The 21,981-nt window shown below is 37.2% G+C and overlaps 1 protein-coding gene across 3 annotated transcripts in view; it reads right to left on the reverse strand.

The window, feature by feature from the left end:
* PRORP (protein only RNase P catalytic subunit) overlaps positions 1–21,981 on the reverse strand; it is a 154,042-nt gene that overhangs the window by 74,576 nt on the left and 57,485 nt on the right. For all 3 annotated transcript variants that reach the window (XM_024551316.4, XM_024551315.4, XM_045188072.3), the window contains exon 5: positions 18,827–18,934. In XM_024551316.4, coding sequence (XP_024407084.2) covers positions 18,827–18,934 — 108 coding nt within the window. The remainder of the gene's footprint in view (positions 1–18,826; positions 18,935–21,981) is intronic.

Below are 21,981 nucleotides of genomic sequence, written 5' to 3' on the forward strand. Positions count from 1 at the left end.
ACAACCCAGGCATGTGCCCTGACTAGGAATTGAACCAGTGACCTTTCAGCTTGTAGGCTGGCACTCAATCCACTGTGCCACACCAGCCAGGGCTCCAAGTAAACTTTTAAGAAGAGAGTCATACACAAACACAAGAATCACTGTTAACAGACAACAGGCTGTACACTATACTATGAAGTTCATGTTTAGATAACGTAACCATTAGTCTAATCATGTTCCTAGCATTGCCACTATTGGCCTACAGTCATATCCTCATACTTTAAAACTGTTTCTGGAATGGAATAGGTGCTTAATAAACAGCAATTGAATCTACATTATAATTTCCTATTAATATGCTTTGTCCTTCTCAAAATGTAGGCTATATAATTAATCTGCCAGTCACTTCTTAAAAAACTACAAACCAGAATTTTTCTGAGAATTTGAAAACAAACATTTTTTAAAGCAGGATACATTTTACACTTGAAAAACATCTACAGGGTGAGTAGCAAGTCTTACCTTGCCCAGATTTATAGAAAGTTAAACAAATACATTAGAAAGGGCCAAGGTTAGCCCCATCTGAATCTCACTATACTATAAATTATATTGGCTTATCATCTACTCAGCACTGTTACGCTGAAAATGCAGCCACTATGCATGTAGAAACTAAAATTCTTAGAAGAGGCATAACCTTCATGGCCTTACATTAGGTAATAATGTCTTAAATATACCACACAACAAAAGAAAGAAATAGATAAATTGGACTTCATAAAAACTTAAAATTTTTGTGCTTCAAAGAATGCCATCAAGAAACTGAAAAGACAATACAAATGGGAGAAAATATTTCCAAATCATACATATGACAAAGGTCTAGTATTCAGAATATATAAAAAATTACAACTCAACAATGAAGACAAATAACCATATTTAAAAATGGGCAGAAGATTTTAATAGACATTTCTCCAAAGAAGATATACAAATAGCCAATAAGTACACAAAAAGATGCTTAATGTCCCTAATGTGTCATTAGAAAATGCATATCAAAGCCACAATGAGATACTACTTCATACCAATCAGGATGGCTATAATAAAATAAAATAAAAAAACACTGATAATAACAAGTGTTGGTAAGGATGTACAGAAATTAGAACTCTTCTTATACATTGTCGATGGGGATGTAAAATGGTGCAGCTAGAGAGATCCAAGATGGCAGCAGAGTAGGTAGAAGCTATATTCACCTCCTCCCAGGACTAAACTGAAATTACACTAAATTATAAAACAATCACCCTGAATAACCAACTGAAGACTAGCTGAAGAGAAGTCTTATAATCAAGGATTTACAGAAGAAGCCACATCAAGACTGCTCCAAACAGGTTGTTGAGGGCCAGGCACAGGCAGTGTCTCATATTGGCCTGCACTAGAGTCCTTCCCAAGAGGCCCAGAACCAATACACCCAGTGGCCAGCTTAAGACAACATCAGAGCAGAATCCAGTAAACTTCCCAAGCAGCATATACAAAGGGAGATCTCTGCAGGCTCCAGTTCCTGCTGAGGCGAATTCTGCTTCATGTGGTCAGCTCCTGCCCAGCAGCTCACACACCATGGTCAGGGGTGAATCTCACAGCCAGCCTAAGGGTGTATCCCATGTACAAATGGGCCAATACAAATCAAGACTCAATGACATCAAGAGGGCCCACATAACCCACGTAAGAAGCATTCCTGGAGTACCCAACACAGGTGATTGAGAAGACTGCACCACTGGACCCCATAAGACACCTACTACCTAAGGCCACTCCATGAAGACTGGGAGTCATAGCAGATCTATCTAATACATAGAAACAAACACAAAAAGGCAGCCAAAATGGGAGGACAAAGAAACAGGCCCCAAATGAAAGAACAGGAGAAATTTTAAGAACAGAGCTAAATGAAATGGTGGAAAGCAATTTATCAGATACAGAGTTAATAGTAATGATTATAAGGATGCTCAACAACATGAAGGCCATGGAAACCATAAAAAAGGACCAGTCAGAAATGAAGACTACAGTATCTGAAATGAATAATACACTGGAAGGGATAAACAGGTTGGATAGAGCAGAGGATAGAATCAGCGATTTGGAAAACAAGGTAAGAAAAAAACCACCCAATAAGAGCAGAAAAGGAAAAAAAATTAAAAAATGAAAATAGTTTAAGAGACCTTTGAGACAACATGAAGTGTAAAAATATCCTCATCATAGGGGTACCAGAAGAAGAAGCCAGAGAGCAAGGGATTGATAATGTATTTGCAGAAGTAATTGGCCCTGGCAGGGTAGCTCAGTTGGCTGGAGCATCATCCTGCAGGTTTGAACTCCAATCAGGGCACATACAAGAATCAACCAATGTATTATGCATAAAAAAGTGGAACAACAAATCGGTTTCTTTCTTTGTCTGTGTGTGTGTGTGTCTTTCTCCCCTCCTTACTCTCTCTCTAAAAATCAATCAATCAATAAAAATAGTAATGAAAAGAAATAATGACTGAAAGCTTCCCTAACCTGGTGAAGGAAAAAGACACACAAGTCCAGGAAGTGCAGAGTGTCCCCAACAAGATGGACCCAAAGAGGCCCACACCAAGACACATCATAATTAAAATGGTAAACATTAAAGACAAAGAGAGAATCTTAAAAGCAGCAAGGGAGAGCTTCCTTAATAGCGCCCTCCAAGGGAGCTCCAATAAGGCTGTGAGCTGATTTTACAACAGAAGCATATCAGACCAGAATGGATTGGCATGAAATATTCCAAGTAATTAAAAGCAAAGACCTACAACCAAGACAACTCTATCCAGCAAGGCTATCACTTAAAATTGAAGGCAAAATAAAGAGCTTCCTAGACAAAAAACAAACAAACAAACAAACAACAAAACCCCTAAGGAGTTCATTAACTATCATACTGTATAGCGAGAATTGTTCAAGGGCCTGCTTTAAGAAGAAGGAGAAAAAAAAGAAATAAAAAGAGGAACATAGGGATAAAGAATAAAATGGCAAAAAATAAGTACTTACCAATAATAACCTAAGTGTAAATGGATTAAATGCTCCATTCAAAAGACATAGGGTAGCTGAATGGATATGAAAACATGATTCATATATATGCAGTCTACAAGACACCCATCTCATAATAAAAGATACACGCAGACTGAAAGTGAAGGGATGGAAATAAATATTCCATTTTTTTGTCTTTCAGTCAAAATAAGTCAACAAGGCAAACAGCGACCACAAACCACACACTGGATAAGATGGATTTAATTGATATTTATATTTATAGAATATTTCATCCTAAATCAACAGAATATACACTATTCTCAGACACTCACAGAACATTCCATAAGACAGACCACATATTAAGACACAAAACAAGTCTTAATACATTTAAGAAGACTGAAATCGTATCAAGCATCTTCTTGGACCACAGTGGTATGAAACTAGAAATCAATTACAATAAAAAAAAAATGAAAAACATTCAAACACATGGAGGCTAAATAACATGTTATTAAACAATGAAGAGGTTAACAGTGAGATCAAGGAGGAAATCAAAAGTTACCAGGACACAAATGAAAATGAACACACAACAACTGGAAATCTATGGGCACAGCAAAAGCAGTCCTGAGAGGGAAGTTCATAGCATTACCAGCCTACCTCAAGAAGCAAGAAAAATCTCAAGTAAACGATCTAACCTTATACCTAAAAGAACTAGAAAAAGAACAACAAAGCACAGAGTGAGTGGAAGGAAGAAAATAATAAAGGTTAGAGCAGAAATAAATAACATGGGGAAAAAAAAAGATCAATGAAACCCAGAGCCAGTTTTTCAAAAAGAGAAACAATATTGACAAACCTTTAACCAGACTCATCAAGAAAAAAAAAGAGAGGACCCAAATAAATACAATCGGAAATAAAAGAGGAGGTAACAACTGACATCACAGAAATACAAAGGATTGTAAGAAAATACTATGAACAACTACATGCCAACAAATTGGACAACCCAGGCGAAATGAAAATTCCTAGAAACATACAATCTTCCAAAACTAAATCAGAAAGAATAAAAAAAGACTAGATCAATTACAACTAATGAAACTGAAGCAGTAACAAAAAAACACTCCCAGCAAACTCAAGTCCAAAACTGGATGGCTTCACAGGTGAATGTTACCAAACATTCAAAGAACTAATACCTATCCTTTTCAAAATATTCCAAGAAATTCAATAGGAGGGAGGACTTCCAAGCTCTTTTTACGAGCCAGCATTATCCTAATTCCAAAACTAGATAAAGACACTACAAAGAAAGAAAACTATAGGTCAATATCCCCAATGAATATAGTCACTAAAATCCTCAACAAATATTAGCAAACCAGATCCAGCAATACATTAAAAAGATCATATACCATGATCAAGTCAGATTTATTCCTGGGATGTAAGGTTGGTACAATATCCACAAAACAATAACTGTGATACACCACGTAAACAAAATGAAGGATAAAAACCACGTAATTGTATCAACAGATGCACAAAAACATTTGATAAAATTCAGCACTCATTTATGATAAAAACTCCCAGCAAAGGGGGAATAGAGGGATCATACCTCAAATAGTAAAAGCCATATATGACAGACCCACAGCCAACATCACTCAATGGGCAAAAACTAAAAGCATTTCCTGCTCTGGGCGGGTGGCTCTCAGTTGGTTGGAATGTCATTCTACACACCAAAGGGTTGCAGGTTTTATCCCTGGTTAGGGAACATACCTATGTTGGGGGTTCGATCCCCAGTTGGGATGCACATGGGAGGCAATCCATTAATGTTTCTCTCTCACATGTCTCTCTCTCCCCCACCCTCTAAAATCAATAAAAATCAATAAACATATCTTTGGGTGAGGATTAAAAAAAAAACATTTCCCTTAAGATCAGGAACAAGACAGGGAAGTCCACTTTCACCACTTTTATTTAACATAGTACTGGAAGTCCTCGCCACAGCAATCAGACAAAAAGAAGAAGTAAAATGACTTACAAATTGTAAAGGAAGAAGTAAAACTGTCATTATTTGCAGATGACAAGATATTGTACATAAAAACCCTAAAGACTCCACCAAAACACTACTAGATTTAATAAATGAATTTGGCAAATTAGCAGGATATAAAATTAATATTCAGAAGTTGGTGGCACCCTTATACACCAATAATGAACTCTTAAAAAGCAAAATTAAGAAAACAATCCTATTTACTAATGCAACAACAACAAAAAGAAAGGTACCTAGGAATAGATTTAAACAAGGATGTAAAAGACCTGCACTCAGAAAATTACAGGATACTGGAGAAAGAAATGGAAGAAGATACAAATAAGTGGAAGTATATGTTGTGTTCATGGACTAGAAGAATTAACATAATTAAAATGTCCATACCACCCAAAGCAATCTATAGATTCAACACAATTCCTATTAAAATTTCAATGGCGTATTTTACAGATCTAGAACAAATATTCCAAAAATTTATATGGAACCAAAAAGGACCCCATAGAGCCTTGGCAATCCTGAGAAAGAAGAACAAAGCTGGAGGCATCATAATACCTTATATCAAACTATACTACAAGGTTAGTGTAATCAAAACAGCCCTGTACTGGCATAAATGCAGACATATAGATCAATGGAACACAACAGGGAGCGCAAAGATAAACCTATGCTTTTATGTTCAATTAACATTTGACAAAGGAGGCAGGAGCATACAATGAAGTAAAGATAGTCTCTTCAATAAATGGTGTTGGGATAATTGGACAGGTACATGTAAAAAAATGAAAGTAGACCACCAACTTACAACATACACAAGAGTAAACTCAAAATGGATAAAAGACTTAAATGCAAGCCATGAAACAATAAAAGTCATAGAAGAGAGAGCTTGCTGGGCCGCTCGCCGCTCACAGCTCACAGCCTCCACGCCTCGCTCTACTCCAACACGGCAAAAATGTCTAACCCTATGGAGACGGAGCGGTACATCAAGTCTCTGATTGCTGTTTTCCAGAGGTATGCTCTACTCTTTCCAAGACTGAGTTCCTAACCTTCAAGAATACAGAACTGGCTGTCTTCATAAAGAACCAGAAGGACCCCAGTGTCCTTGACCGCATGATGAAGAAATTGGACGTGAACAGTGATGGGCGGCTAGATTTCCAAGAATTTCTTAATCTTATTGGTGGCCTGGCGGTAGCTTGCCATGAGTCCTTTAGCCATTCCCAGAAATACACCCAAGAAGCCCGGGGCACTGGCCTCCAGACCACCCCCTTCCCTTCCAGCTTCCCAGGCATCATCATCTCCTCACGGACCACACATACCCTAAGCACAGTGCATCTCCCATCCCACGCATGTCCCTCCTGCTGGTAGTAATAAAACATATTTTTTAAAACAAAAAAAAAAAATAGAAAAAAACATATGCAGTAAATCCTCAGACATCTCTTGTGGCAATTTTTTGCCGACATATCTCCTTGAGAAAGGGAAATAAAGGAAAAAATAAACAAATGGGACTACATAAAGAAAGAAGCTTTTGCACAGAAAAAAAACCCCATCAAAAAAAATGAAAAGGCAACCCACTATATGGGAGAACATGTTCACCAACGATACATCTGACCTTATTCCCAAAATATATAAAAAACTTATACAACTCAACACCAGGAAGACAAATTACCCAGTTAAAGAATGGGCAAAGGACCTGAATAGACACTTCTCCAAAGACGACATATAGACGACTAATAGACATATGAAAAAATGCTCAACATTGCTAATCATCAAAGAGATGCAAATAAGAACAACAATGAGATATCATCTCATATCTGTCACTATGGCTATCATCAGTAAATCAACAAACAAGCAGTGCTGGCGAGGATGCAGAGAAAAGGGAGCCCTCAAGCGCTGTTGGTGGGAATGCAGACTGGTGCAGCCACTGTGGGAAACAGTAAGGAGTTTCCTCAAAAAATTAAAAATGGAACTGCATTTTGACTCAGCAATCCCACTTCTGGGAATAGATTCTAAGAAACCCGAAACACTAATTCAAAAAATATAAGTACCCCTATAGTCACTGCAGCACTATTTACAATAGCCAAGCTCTGTAAACAGCCCAATTGCCCAACAGTAGATGAGTGGATAAGAAAGCTGTGGTACATTTACACGATGGGGTACTCCTCGGTCATAAAAAATAAAGAAGGGAAATTTTACCTTTTGAGACAGCATGGATGGACCTGGAGACTATGATGCTAATTGAAATAAGCCACTCAGAGAAAGACAAATACCATATGATTTCACTTATCTACGGAATCTAATGAACAAAATAAACTGACAAGCAAAACAGAACCAGAGGCATGGACACAAGGAACAGACTGACAGGTGTCAGAGGGGAGGTGGTTGGGGGACTGGATGAAAGGAGGAGAGGGATTAAAAAAAACATATATAGTAGTTCCTGAAAACCCCTCTCCCCACCGTCCCCTCCCCACTCCCCTCTGGCTATTGTTAGATTGTTCTTAACTTCAATGTCTCTGGTTATATTTTGTTTGCTTTTTTCTTTTGTTGATTATGTTCCAGTTAAAGGTGAGATCATATGGTATTTGTCCCTCACATGGACAAAACCAAAGGGGAGGGTGGAGGCGGGGGAGGGAGGTGGGTTTGGCTGGGGTGAGCGGGAGGGGTGGGGAGAAAATGCAGACAACTGTAATTGAACAACAATAAAAAAAATAAAATAAAATAAAACATATATATATGACACAAACGCACAGACAACAGAGTAGTAACGGCCAGAGGGAAAGGCGAGTGTAGGAGAACATGGGCAAAGAGGAGAAAATGGGGACAGAAAGAGACTTTGCTTGGGGCAACAGGCACACGATTCAATGTGCAGATGATGTGTTTTGAGTTGTACACTTGAAACCTGTATGGTTTTACAAACCAATGTCACCTTAATAAATTCAATAAAAAGAGAGGACATACAGATGGCCAACAGACATATGAAAAGATGCTCTGTGTCAGTATTTACCAGAGAAATGCATGTTAAAATCACAACGAAGTATCACCTCACACTTGTGAGAATGGCTACCATCAATAAATCAACAAACAACAAGTATTGGTGAGGATGTGGAGAAAAGGGCACCCTCACGCTCTGTTAGGGGGAATGCAGGTTGGTGCAGTATCACCCAAATAAATTCAATGGAAAGGAAAAATAAAAATGGTGCAGGTGCTTTGGAAGTTTGCCAGATCCTCTAAAGGTTAAACAGAGAGTTACCATATGACCTAGTAATTCCACACGTAGGTATATACCCAAGAGAACTGAAAACATGTCTATACAAAAAACTTGTATATGAGATGTTCACAGTGGCATTATTCTTAATAACCAAAAGTAAAAATAACCCAAATGTCTACTAATGAATGGATGAATAAAATGTGATATATCCATATAATATTATTCAGCAATAAAAAGAAATGACATACTAATTCATGCTTTATGCTAAGTGAAAATATCAAATGTCCAGAACAGGCAAATCCACAGAGGCAGACAGGGGATCAGTGGTTGGCAAGGACTAAGGGGAAGAAGGAATTGGGAATAACTGCTAATGAGTTGGGGGTTACTTTGGGGGGAATGAAAACGTTCTGGAATTAGATAAATTCCAGCTGAAAAACTTTGTGAATATACTAAAATCCAATGAACTGTACATTAAAAAAGAATGATTATGGTTTATGAATTAGATCTCAATAAAAGAAACATAAAACTAATGTAGACACTAAAGAATTGAGATATATGACTTGGTCAAGACACTAAATTATGTCAAAAATGAAATCTAGTCCAGGACTTTACAATCTCCACTTCCATTTAGTATATCCTGTGCTTGCATGAACTTCAGAAATTGGAAAATTAACCACTGATTTAGTAATAATTTTTAAGCAAAAACCAAAAAAATCTCTTTTTTAGTAACCAATGAAATCATATATTAATCCATATAGTACATACCCTATTCTTTTTTCAGAACCACAAGTAACATTTAAATATAAAACTTCATATCTGAGTTAAAGGCTCTTCTGATTCGCTCTTAGCCACAGCAGCTCTCCACAGCCTCATGGTGATGTTACAGCCTCTCTGCTTAGAACCTGTTCTTTATCTTGACTTTTTTTAATCACTTTTAGGACAAACACCGAAGGCAGACTGAAGAATACTGGGGCTCTACCTGTATTTCACTTCTGATTATTGCTTTTTCTTTCAATGAATTAAACCATTCTATAAATTAATCAGCTTGAATGTCTATGGAAAGCTTTTTGGCAGACAGAAGTTTGCAGCCTGAGTGACAGCTTTTCAAAATGCAAAAAAAAAAAATGTTGTAACAACTTCTCCTTGCTTTAAAATTCTGTTCCTTAGTTTAGAGAAATGTGTTGATCAGCACTCCCTATTACTGCATTGTTAGAAAATCTTCAGCAAAATTTTAAAGTTAAGATTCAGGTTAAAATTAAATGGTGTGTGGACCTGCCAGTACAACGAACAAGTGAGGTGACACATGGAAGAACAGACTGTGAGTTGCGTGTAGCTAAAGTTGCCCATACCCAGGCAGTGACAGCCACCAGTCAGTCTCAATTGCACACAGGAGCTGGCAGATTTAAAAAGTTATCTATATCTATCTATATCTAAATATAAGGTGCATATGAAAGTTGAGAAAGTAAAATAAACTCACACCCAGAACTCACTTTGAGCTCCTTAATCTCTGTCACCCCTGCCATGTAGGCTCTGAGATCAAGCCATGTGGTCATTGTGCTACTCTCTAATGAATGGAAAAATGGTCTTTTCTCACTTATGAGCTTACAGAGAACAATGTTGTTTATACAATTAACCATTTATGGAAAAGGACCAAAAAGAATTTGTAATATATTATGCAGAGTTCATGAGAAGAACAGAACTCATCTGTGTATCTGGCAATTTGGAAACTTCTTCACACAAACATGAAAAAACTCAACACTCTGTATGAGGATTTCTAATCTTTCCTTTATCTACACTTACAGGCAACTATATTGAGAGAGATAAAGAAGACAAATAAGACTGTCAAGATTATTTCCTTCCTGAACTATTTTAACTTGGTTTACAATTTATTAAAAATGTTTGACCTGGAGAACCAAGATGGCGGTGTAGGTAGACACACTGCGCCTCCTCACACAATCAGAACTGACAGAAAATTGAATGGCGAGGAAGTCCGACGCCAAGGAAATAAAAAATAAACATGCATCTAGACCGGTAGGAGGGGCAGAGAGGGGCAGCCGGGTGGGAGAGGACTCATGTTGCTGTGGCGGGATTGAGACTGGAGGAGTGTGAGATGAACAGGGCAGGCAGTCTGACCACTAGCAGACCCTGCGGCCCCACATTCGTGCACAGATAAACCGGACAAATGGCGGGGAGTGAAGCAGACCGCGCAACCCAGGCAAACCTCTGATTGAAAATCCCCGTGGGGGTTGGGGCGGCAGTAGGAGAGACTCCCAGCCTCACAGGAGAGGTCGATGGAGAGACCCACAGGGGCCTAGGGCGTGCACAAGCCCACCCTCTCGGGAACCAGCACCAGAGGGGCCCAGTTTGCTTGTGGGTATCAGAGTGAAAGACTGAAATCTGGAGGAGAGTGAGGCGGGAGCCATTGCTCCCTCTCGGCCCCTCCCCCACGTACAGCATCACAGCACAACGATCAGCATTACCCCGCCCCGGGGAACACCTAAGGCTCCACCCCTTAAAGTAACAGAAGCGCCAAGACCAAAAAAAAAAAAAAAAAAAAAAAAAAATGGCCCAAATGACAGAACACTTCAAAGCTCCAGAAAAAATACAACTAAGCGAGGAAGAGATAGCCAACCTATCAGATGCACATTTCAAAACACTGGTTATCAAGAAGCTCACAGAATTGGTTGAATTTGTTCGAAAACCAGATGAAAAAATGAAGCCTATGCTGAGAGAAACAAAGGAAAATGTACAGGGAACCAATAGTGATGAGAAGGAAACTGGGACTCAAATCAATGGTGTGGACCAGAAGGAAGAAAGAAACATCCAACCAGAAAAGAATGAAGAAACAAGAACTTGGAAAAATGAGGAGAGGCTTAGGAACCTCCAGGACGCCTTGAAACGTTCCAACATCCGAATTATAGGGGTGCCAGAAGGAGAAGAGGAAGAACAAAAAATTGAAAACTTATTTGAACAAATAATGAAGGAGAACTTCCCCAATCTGGCAAAGGAAATAGACTTTCAGGAAGTCCAGGAAGCTCAGAGAGTCCCAAAGAAGCTGGACCCAAGGAGGAACACACCAAGGCACATCATAATTACATTAGCCAAGATGAAACAGAATGAGAGAATCTTAGAAGCAGCAAGAGAAAAGGACACAGTTTCCTACAAAGGACTTCCCATAAGACTGTCAGCTGATTTCTCCAAAGAGACCTTACAGGCAAGAAGGGGCTGGAAAGAAGTATTCCAAGTCATGAAAGGCAAGGACCTACATCCAAGATTACTGTATCCAGCAAAGCTATCACTGAGAATGGAAGGGCAGATAAAGTACTTCTCAGATAAGGTCAAGTTAAAGGAGTTCATCATCACCAAGCCCTTATTATATGAAATGTTAAAGGGACTTACCCAAGAAAAAGAAGATCAAAAATAGGAACAGTAAAAATGACAGCAAACTCACAGTTCTTAACGACCACACCTAAAACAAAAACAAGAGCAAACTAGGCAAACAACTAGAACAGGAACAGAACCATAGAGATGGAGATCACATGGAGGGTTGTCAATGGGGGAGTGGGAGGGGGAGAGGGGGGAAAGGTACAGAGAATAAATAGCATAGATAATAGGTGGAAAATAGACAGGGGGAGGGTAAGAATAGTGTAGGAAATGTAGAAGCCAAAGAACTTATAAGTATGACCCACGGACATGAACTATAGGGGGGGAATGTGGGAGGGAGGGGATGGGCAGGATGGAGTGGAGTGAGGGGGGGGGAATGGGACAACTGTAATAGCATAATCAATAAATATATTTTAAAAAAATGTTTGACCTGAAAAATGGGGGGCAAAACTGTCCAGCTCTTTTCACTTAGCAGATTCACGGCACAAATGTAACTAAATAGTTGAAACAATCATGTAAGAAGAGATCTTGAAGAAATGTGTTCTATTTGGGCACTTTTATACACTGTTGGTAGGGGTATAAATGGCTATAATAATTTGGGTAAGCAATTTGGCAACATGTAGTGAGACCTTTACAAATATCCACGCCCTTTGACAAGAGTTCTATTTCTGGGAATCTATTTTAAAGAAATCATCTAAACGTTCACAGATATCTTCTTCCAAGCATTATTCACCACAGTGAAGAACGGTAAACAACTGAATATGCTCATGAACAGGGAAATGATTTAAAAATTGTGGTATATCCTTAAGATACAGAGTATTATACTTCAGAATATTTACCAAGAATGCCTCTTTACTTTCTCCTTTTCCTGATGTGGATTTGTTTCTTATTTTAAAGTAATATATACTCATTGTTAAAAAAAAAAACAAAACTGAAATCCTCTCATTCTCTTATATGGGGCCAGGGGGACAAAAATAGGTCTACAGTTGTTTGTATGGACACTAATGCAGTAATCATAAATAATAATACAAAAATAAACTTTCGCATACTCACTACTGTAAACCTACTTTTTGCCCCACCCTGTATTCTATCCCCAACTCCCAAAGTTAACTACTGTTAAGTTTTTACATGTATATTACTTTGAGAGATTTTCTAGACATATACAAATTTATCTAACAAACATTTCTATATTGGTCATCCTTCATTTAGTTTTTAACATAAGTGGAGTCATACTAAGCTTGCTGTCCTTCAACCTGTTTCTTACATTTATTTTGGCTTTTGTTCTACATCAACACATACAGATCCACTTCATTCATTTAGATGAATGTCTTAATATACATTGGGTCCTGGACTGATAGGTATTTAAGTTGATTAGGCTTTTCTGCTTACAAACAATGATGTAACCAACACACTTGGATATTTGACTTAATGTACTAGTGTGGATATATCAGTTCCTACAAGTAGAATTTCAACATTTCAGGCATTCAAAGTTATTGGCAAGTCGCCCTCCAAAAATACTGTAGTAACGCCCTCCTCCCTACCTCTCCAAAACATTCAAAATACTGGATACTAGCAACTTTTGAATCTCTGTCAATCTGAAATATAAATATTTTAATTTGCATACCTATAAATATGAAAATAAGGTTAAACCACTTATCTTTGCATGGTTCATCTTTTTCTCATGGGCTTATAAGAGTCTTTGGAACAGTTAAGAAATTAGCCCTTTGTTCTGTGCCTTGTAAAAAATGTTTTCAGTTTGTTGTTGTCTTCTAACAGCACTTATAGGATTTTTTACCATCTAGGAAATTTCTCTACTCTTCCAATCAGGGATCTTGAATTTTATGAGTGTTTCAAAGGCCCTTCCATCTCAAATATAAAACAAATACATATTCTCTTCTATTCCTTTTATAATTTCATTTCTATAATTTTTACAGGTATAAGTTAAAATGTGGATATATAACTATTTCCACATTTGGAGCTCAAATTAGCTAATAAAAAACAGAAAAATATGTCAAGGAAATAAATAAAACATTGATAGTGATTATTCCTAAATGGTAGAATTATGTATGGTTTTTTTCTTCTGTAATTTCCAAATTTTCTACAATTACCTGTATAACTTTTATAATCAATAACTTTATAATCAGCAATCATGCATCACTTTTATAATCACAAGAAAATAAAATTTCTTAAATTATCATATTTAAATGTTTTCTTAAGTTTTTGATAGTACTGGCTTTAATTCTCAATCAAGTATTGAGTACCTGACCTATTTTGAGTCTAGTACTAAGGTGAGGCTTTGCATTTTCTTTTCACTACATTGACATGATTGACATAACAGGAAAAAAGTCTTTTTTAAAAAAGATATTATTTAAATGGGGGAGGGAGGGGGGTTTGGCTGGGGTGGGGTGGAGGGATGGGGAGAAAAGGCATACAACTGTAATTGAATAACAATAAAAATTAAAAAATAAATAAATAAAAAGATATTATTTATTTATTTTTAGAGAGAGGGTAAGGGAGGGAGAAAGGGAGAGAGAGGAACATCAATTAGTTGCCTCTGGCACACCCCCAACCAGGGGCCTGGCCAGCAACCCAGGCATGAGCCCTGACCAGGAATCACACCAACAACTCTTCACTTTGTGGATAACACCCAGTCCACTGACCCACACCAGTCAGGGCAGGACAAAAGTCTTAATCTGAGAAGTAAGTGTCTGTTGAAAGCAGGAATTATGGTTCCATTTGGGAAGTTCATTTCAATAATAATTACAATAACAGTTACACTTATTAAGTACTTACTATGCACCAAGCTTACATGCATTACCTCATTCACTTTTCACATCTTTTCTTAAAATATATTTTATTGATTATGGTATTACCATTGTCCCAATTTTTCCCTCCTTGCCCTCCTCTGCCCAGTATCCCCATTACCTCCAAGCAATTTCCCCCATACTGCATGTCCATGGGTTATGTGATAAGTTCATAGGCCACTCCAATTCTTAATACTGTTCTTAACATTCATTCCCCTGTCTATTTCGTCCCTACCAATATGTACTTCTTAATCCCTGCCCCTTTCCCCCCATCTTCCCCCTTGCCCCTCCCAGCTGATAACCCTCTTACTGATCTCCATATCTATGATTCTGTTCCTGTTCTGCTTGTTTGCCTCAATTATTTTTTAGATTCAATTGTTGACAGTTGTGCATTTGTTGCCATTTATTGGTTATAGTTTTAATCTTCTTTTATATAGTTCCTTTTAACATTTCACATAATAAGGGCTTGGTGATGATGAACTCCTTTAACTTTACCTCATCCAGGAAGTATTTTATGTGCCCTTCAATTCTAAATAATAGCTTTACTGGATAGAGTAATCTAGGTTGGAGGTCCTTGCTTTTCATGACTTTGAATACTTCTTGCCAGTCCCTTCCAGCCTGCAAAGTTTCTTTTAAGAAATCTGCTGACAGTCTTATGGGAACTCCTTTGAAGGTAACTCTGCTTTTCTCTTACTGCTGTTAAGATTCTCTCTTTACCTTGAAATGTTGGCATTTTAATTATGATGTGCCTTGATGTAGTCCTATTTAGGTCCAACTTGTTTGGGACTCTCTGGGCTTCCTGGACTTATATGTCTATTTCCTTCACCAAATTAGGGAAGTTTTCTTTCATTATTTGGTCAACTAGGTTTTCAATTTCTTGCTCTTCTTCTTCTGGTACCCCTAAGATTCAGATGTTGGTACGTCTGGAGATGTTCCAGAGGATCCTTATTCTATTCTCATTTTTTGAATTATTTTTCCTTCTTGCTGTTCTGATTGAATGCTTTTTTCTTCCTTATGTTCCAAATCGTTGATTTGAAACTTGGCTTCATCCCTTCCATTGTTGGTTCCCTATGGATTTTTCTTTATTTCACTTAATGAAACCTTCAATTCTGCCTGGGTCTTTTTTATGCTGTTCAGTACCCAATGATTTCTTTGAGCATCCTGATAAACAGTATTTTGAACTCTGCATCTGATAGGTTACTTACCTCCATTTCATTTAGTTCTTTTCCTGGAGTTTTGTTTTGTTCTTTCATTTGGGCCATGTTTCTTTGTCTCCTCAATTTGGCAGCCTCCCTGTGTTTGTTTTTGTGTATTAGGCACAGCTGCTTTGACTCCCTATCTTAGTAGCATGGCCTATTGTAGAAAAGGCACCTGTAAAATGTGTGGGGCAGAGCCTTAGGTAGTCGCCAGGGTGGGCCAACCCATTTCACCACTTTGTGGCTCCATGTGGGGGAGGGCTCAGAGAGAGGACAATGCCACTGCTTGGACTCTGGAGTTTGCCCAAGAGGGAGCTGTCTCCCTGGCACTCACCCCCTTGCCAGTCATTTTACTTTCTCCCCATTTCCCTGTATGCCACTTGTTCCCTTCCAGCCATTGCCCTGGTGCTAAATCCCAGAGGGGGTGGGTCTGCATGAGTGCTAAGTTCATTGCAGGCCCTTAAGAGAAGTTTCTTGAGAATCACACAGTTTCTTCTGCTGCCCCAATCCCCACTGGTTTTTGCAGCCAGAAGTTATGGGGACTTATCTTCCTGGTGCCGGTACCTGGGGCTGGGATGGCTCCCTCCCAAGGTATCCCTCCTGATTTTTACCCACCACATCTGAATGTGGGATCACCAGTTGCACTGCTTCTCTGTGCCTCTCCACTCCTCTGCCCGCCCTACCCATCTGGATGAACATGGTTTCTTTAAATCCTTGGTTGTCGGACTTCCACACAGCTTAATTTTGTGATGAATCTGGGTGAAATTTGTTTTGTAGTTTAGTTGTAATTTTTTGCTGTGATTGTGCACAGAGGTGAAGCGTCTTTACCTACACCTCCATCTTGGCCAGAAGTCTCTACTTATTCTTAAAGTGCACTGGTTTTGATCAAACCCTCCAATATCTCCCCACTCTCACTGAATGCTTGGATGTAGTGGATGCTTGGCCCAGATCCTGCTTTACTTTTCACAACATCTTTATAAGACAAGTACTACTATTATCTCTTTCTTACAGGCTGGGGAACTAAGGCACAAAAAGCGTAACTTGCTCAAACTATGAAAGCTATTAACTGGCATAGCCAGTATTGGAATTCAAAGGGTCTGGCTCCAGAATCCCCATTCTTAACTTCCAAATGAAGATGCTCTTTAAAAGACTAACAGAAAAAGTGACAAGCCACTTCTAACAAACTAGAAAGTGTTAAAAAAAAAAAGGAAACTAAGCCACAAAAGGCCTTAGATTTATCCAAAAAAAGTTTTAAAAAGGGGGAGCCTATGGAAAATATGTCTTTATTATTATTTATTATTTTTACAAATCTCTAGCTATAGGTATTTGAGAAAAAACTTTAGAAGGAAGTTTATTTCCTACTTTCTTTCTCAGGTGGTGTCTCTAAACTGAGTCTGAATTAAGGTTTCCCAAATATAACCTCAATGCACTGCCACGAGATAGCAGTGCCCTAGTCCTAGCTGGTGTGGCTGAGCGGGCTGAGTGCCACCCTGAGAACCAAGAGGTCACTGGTTCTACTCCCTGTCAGGGCACACGCCTGGGTTGCACGGGCCAGGTCCCCAGGTGGGGGCATGTGAGAGGCAACTGATTTGATGTTCCTCTATCACACTGATATTTCTCTTCCTCTACTCCCCTCTCTCTAAAAATAAATAAAATCTTAAAAAATATATAGCAGTGCTCTAAAGAGTTGGGTAATGATAATTATGTTTTTGTCACATGACCTATTGCCAGCATAAAATTCTTTAAGAGTAAAAGCTAAAAGTAGTGGTAGATGCCTATGATTTCCCTGGTTGGTGTTTTGTTCTTTGTCTATTTGCCAAAATCTGCTAGAATCTTTCAAAATTGTGCACATTTTCCTTCCATAATGCCAGGGGACGTGCCCACTACATCATCTTCAACATTTTACTTTTCCCCCCAAAGTTAGCCCAATTCAGGCTATATATTTCTGGCAAGCCAATTTTCAGTGCTTTGTGTAAAGTTGAAAGTCAAATGAAAGGTAAACAAATATGACACTTTCTATTTCTCCTTGGGTTACAGATTTGGACATGGAGATTCTGGCATTTCAGTTCCATCGTGATGATATGTGTCCATTTAGCAGACTAGATGAGATGAGGAACTTTTTAGAATGAGCCCCACTGATTATGAGCTCTACTAAGCATTAGTGATAATTTCATGTTTCCTTTTTTGGCTTTGCCTTTGTCAATATTGCTGCCTCAAAGACCCCTTCAAGTACCTAAGAGACAAAACATTTTCCACTTGCTTTGTTTTTCTTTTTTAAATAAAGGATTAAGAAGTACATATTACTTGACCATAAAAAGGTATGCATGAACATAAAGAAAAGGCATATAAAGAAATTTCTGTAAATTGACCCTGTCTTTTGTTAGTACTTGTGAGCTTTTCTGAGTACAAATGACAAAATTGGACTAGTAGAATCTCTGAGAAAAGGCTTTTAAGTTGGCAGCAATTTTAAAGAAACAACAGTTTAACTACACGAGAATGGCCACAGATGGCCAGCGATAACAGTTACAAGCCCAAAACCCTGGAGTCCTCTACAACCTAATGTTGATGTCATGACTGCTCCTAAGGAGTTACTATACAAATTAGTCTCAAATTCTTATTTTCTAAACTGTAAAATGAAAATTAAAATAATTGCTCACTATTGCTATAAAAAATCATGATATTCCTTTTAGAAAGACTACAACATTTACAAACTGATTGAACAAATGATTACCTTACAAAAAACTGCTTAGGTTAATTTACAAACATGCTATGTTTGAAAAAACAGATGCGAGTAATAAATGATTGTATTTCTTGGTAGTATATGCTGATGATTTTCAAATAGAGGGAGGAATGTGACCCACAGGGAAATGACAGAGTAACACCAAAGAGAGAGTAGAGGCACAGAAAAAAATTAGCTAAGGCTTACATGTCCCCTGGTGTCACAGAAGGAAAATATGAACATTTTGAAAGATTCTAGCAGATTTTGGCAAATAGAGAGACAAAGAACAAAATATCAACCAGGGAAATCATAGGCACCTACCACTACTTTTACCTTTTACTCTTAAAAAATGGACTTTTTAATCTCTCATTCTTGCCCAGCCTGTAAGAGCCACTCACTGTTAAAGGTGCCACAGCACCTTATTTTTAAAGGAAAGAAAAATGGGGAGCTATGAGTTCCAAGGAAGATCACAAATGGGTGCAATATTTTCTAGAGATTTGGAATAACAATTAAACTTGTACTTACAACTTGAGACTCACGAGCTTTAGGAAACATTTTGGCAACATTGAGCCCATCAATGACAATATCAAAAGGAGGACAGTATTTCACAAAGTTCTGAAACCTCTGAAGTTCCTAAAAACGGAAAAATCAGACAAAACATTAATAAGAACATAGGAAGGACTTTATTATAAACATACTGCCATGACTTTTATTATTGTTTTCACAATTCAAAATACTTGTTTCTTAAAAACGCACACACACAAAGATACTGTACTTTCCAAATGAAATCTGAAAAAGCCAGCCTAATAGATGCAGCTGCATATAATTATCTGACACACCTTCTAATCTCATAGTGCTTTACACCTCACAGAGTACTTTCCCATACTATTTCATTTGATCTGTAAGCAGCTAGCCAGGCTGCTAAACTGACCCACATGATAGTAACGATAGTAATGATACTATTAGATATAAAGACATAGAGAAGCTGTATCTATAGTGAAAAGTAGGGAGAAAATATGTATCAGTAAGCTTAAGACAGTCAGGGTGGCAACGTTAATGTTAGACAAAATAGGCTTCAAGAAAAGGAGTATTACAAAAAGTAAAAATGGACACTTTATAATGATAAGATCAATACACCAGGAAGTCACACTCATATGTAAGAACAGAACTTTGAAATACATGAAGCAAAACTTGACAGAACTAAAAGGAGGAACAACTAAGGCTACAATTATAGATGGGAAATTTCAACACTCCTCTCTCCTTAATGATAGAACAAGTAGATAAAAACCAGTAAGGATAGAGAAGACATAAACTACACTACTTTGACTTCATTGGTATCTGAAGAATTCTATACCCAACAATGGCAGAATATTTATTCTTTTCAAGTACACATGGAACACCAACACACCCACAAGCTCTGGGCCATAAAATAAGTCTCAAATATTCAATATTTCAAAACAGTAAAATATGAAAGAATATGTTTGCTAATCACACACACAATTATATCAGAAATCAACAGCAGAAACATATCTATAAATGTCCAAAACATTTCTAATCATACTTCTAAATAATCTATGGGTCTAAACAGAAATTATACAGGATATTAGAAAATATTGTTTTTAATTTTTTTAAATTACTTTATTGTTGTTCAGTTACAGTTGTCTGCATTTTCTCCCCAATGCGATACTAGAAAATATTTTGAGCTAAGTGATAATAAAAGATTATACATCAAAATTCATATTATGCATTACAGCAATACTTAAGAGGGAAATGCATAGCTTTAAATACTTATACGAAAAGAAAGGTCTAAATTCATTGATCTGAGTTTTCACCTTAAGCTAGAAAAAGAAGAATTAAATTTCAAAGAAAGTAGAAAAACAAAGTGCAGAGTCAAAGACATAGGAAACAGAAAAACAAGAAAAGTAACTAGAGAAAAACTTGGGGAAAAAATTAACTGCAATCCTTGTCTCAGATCACACTCAAAAATTACTTTGAAATAGATCATAAATCTAAACCCAAAAGACAAAACTATGAAGAAGACAGGCAAATTCTTCACATAAGGATCAGCAAAAAATGTCTTGGGCAACACATAAAGTCATCACTAATATTCATATAGTGTGCCTCTTGATATGAAGCTGCTGAGAAGGACATAGCAGCATTTCTGTGATGTTTTTGCCAAAAATTCATAACCTGAAACTATTCATAAGGAAACAAAGATAAAGCATTTCTCAAACAGAGGGACACTTTGCAAAATAATAAGCCTATAGTTTGCATTTTTTTTAAAGTAGAGGTCCAAGCCAGACAAAAACAAAATGAAAAAACCTGAGCTTTTTGTTGCGAATTAAAAGAGGCCAAGGACACAAGACAGCTAAACCCCAAGCATGATCCTGGACTGGATTGGGAAAAGGAAAAGCTTATAAAGGACTTAATTGCGACAAGTGACACACCTGAGCATCAACTATGGATTAGATAGTATTATTGTATCACTGTTACAAAGATGAAGATATTCAATATAATTAGTCATTAGGGTAATGCAAATTTAAAATCACAGTGAGATATGATTATACACCCACTAAAAGGCTAAAATGAAAAAGACTGCCCATAACAAGTACGTGGAGCAACTGCAACTTTCACACATTGCTGGTAGGAATGGAAAAATGGTATAAACACTTTGGAAAACAATTTGGCAAGCTTCTTTTAAAGTTTAGCATACATATTTATCTTACAACTCAGCAATCCTCCTTCTGGTTATTTATAAAAGAGAAATGAAAAGACTTATACACAAATGTTAATAATGACTTTATTCCTAACTGCTGAAAACTAGAAACAATTCAAATGTCCATTACCTGGAAATTAATGGGAAAAAAGGTGGCATATCCAGACAAGAGAACCCTATTCAACAATAAAAAGAAATTATTGATACATACAACAACATGGATGAATCTCAAAAGTATTATGCTAAGTGAAAAAAGGTTGATATAAAAAACAACTTGCATACTGCATGATTTCCACTTACATGAAATTTACAGGAAAAACCATACCAACAGAAAGCAAATTAATAGTTCCAGGAAGTGGGGAGAGGGAAGTGACTGCAATAAACACAAGGGAACTTTTGGAGATAATTATACCAAATCTTGATTATGGAGGTTTTTATACAATTTCCTACATTTCTCAAAACTCACTGAATTTTACAATGGCAAATTTTAGTATACATAAATTATACCTTAATAAAACTGATCAAACAAAAAAAGAAAATCCTAACACTATACATATTTCATCTTTAATATAATCATTGATCCACATGCATGCTTTTATTTCTCATTTGACTTTTTCTATCCTCACCAACTCTAGTTGTGTGGGACCAACCTCTTTCCCTTCTATTCAGCAAAACACGTTGTTTTAAAATTTCTCTACTCAAATATATTTCCTACAAATGTTTAGAAAGTTCCAGTTAATATCAAAACTAACTAAATATTGGTTAGAATAGGGATACTATTTTTTATAAATGGAAATCTATTAAGGAGACTAAAACAGTTTAATATAATATGACCATTTTTTGTTTTACTCTGAATCAAGGGAAATGAAAAAAGTGCATTAAATTTCTAAAATTCAGGTTTCACTAATAATTAACATGAACAAGATTTCCTACTACATTTCCAATTTATCATTTTAGTGTTACT

Source organism: Desmodus rotundus, chromosome 7 (assembly GCF_022682495.2).
Source record: "Desmodus rotundus isolate HL8 chromosome 7, HLdesRot8A.1, whole genome shotgun sequence".
Lineage (NCBI taxonomy): Eukaryota > Metazoa > Chordata > Mammalia > Chiroptera > Phyllostomidae > Desmodus > Desmodus rotundus.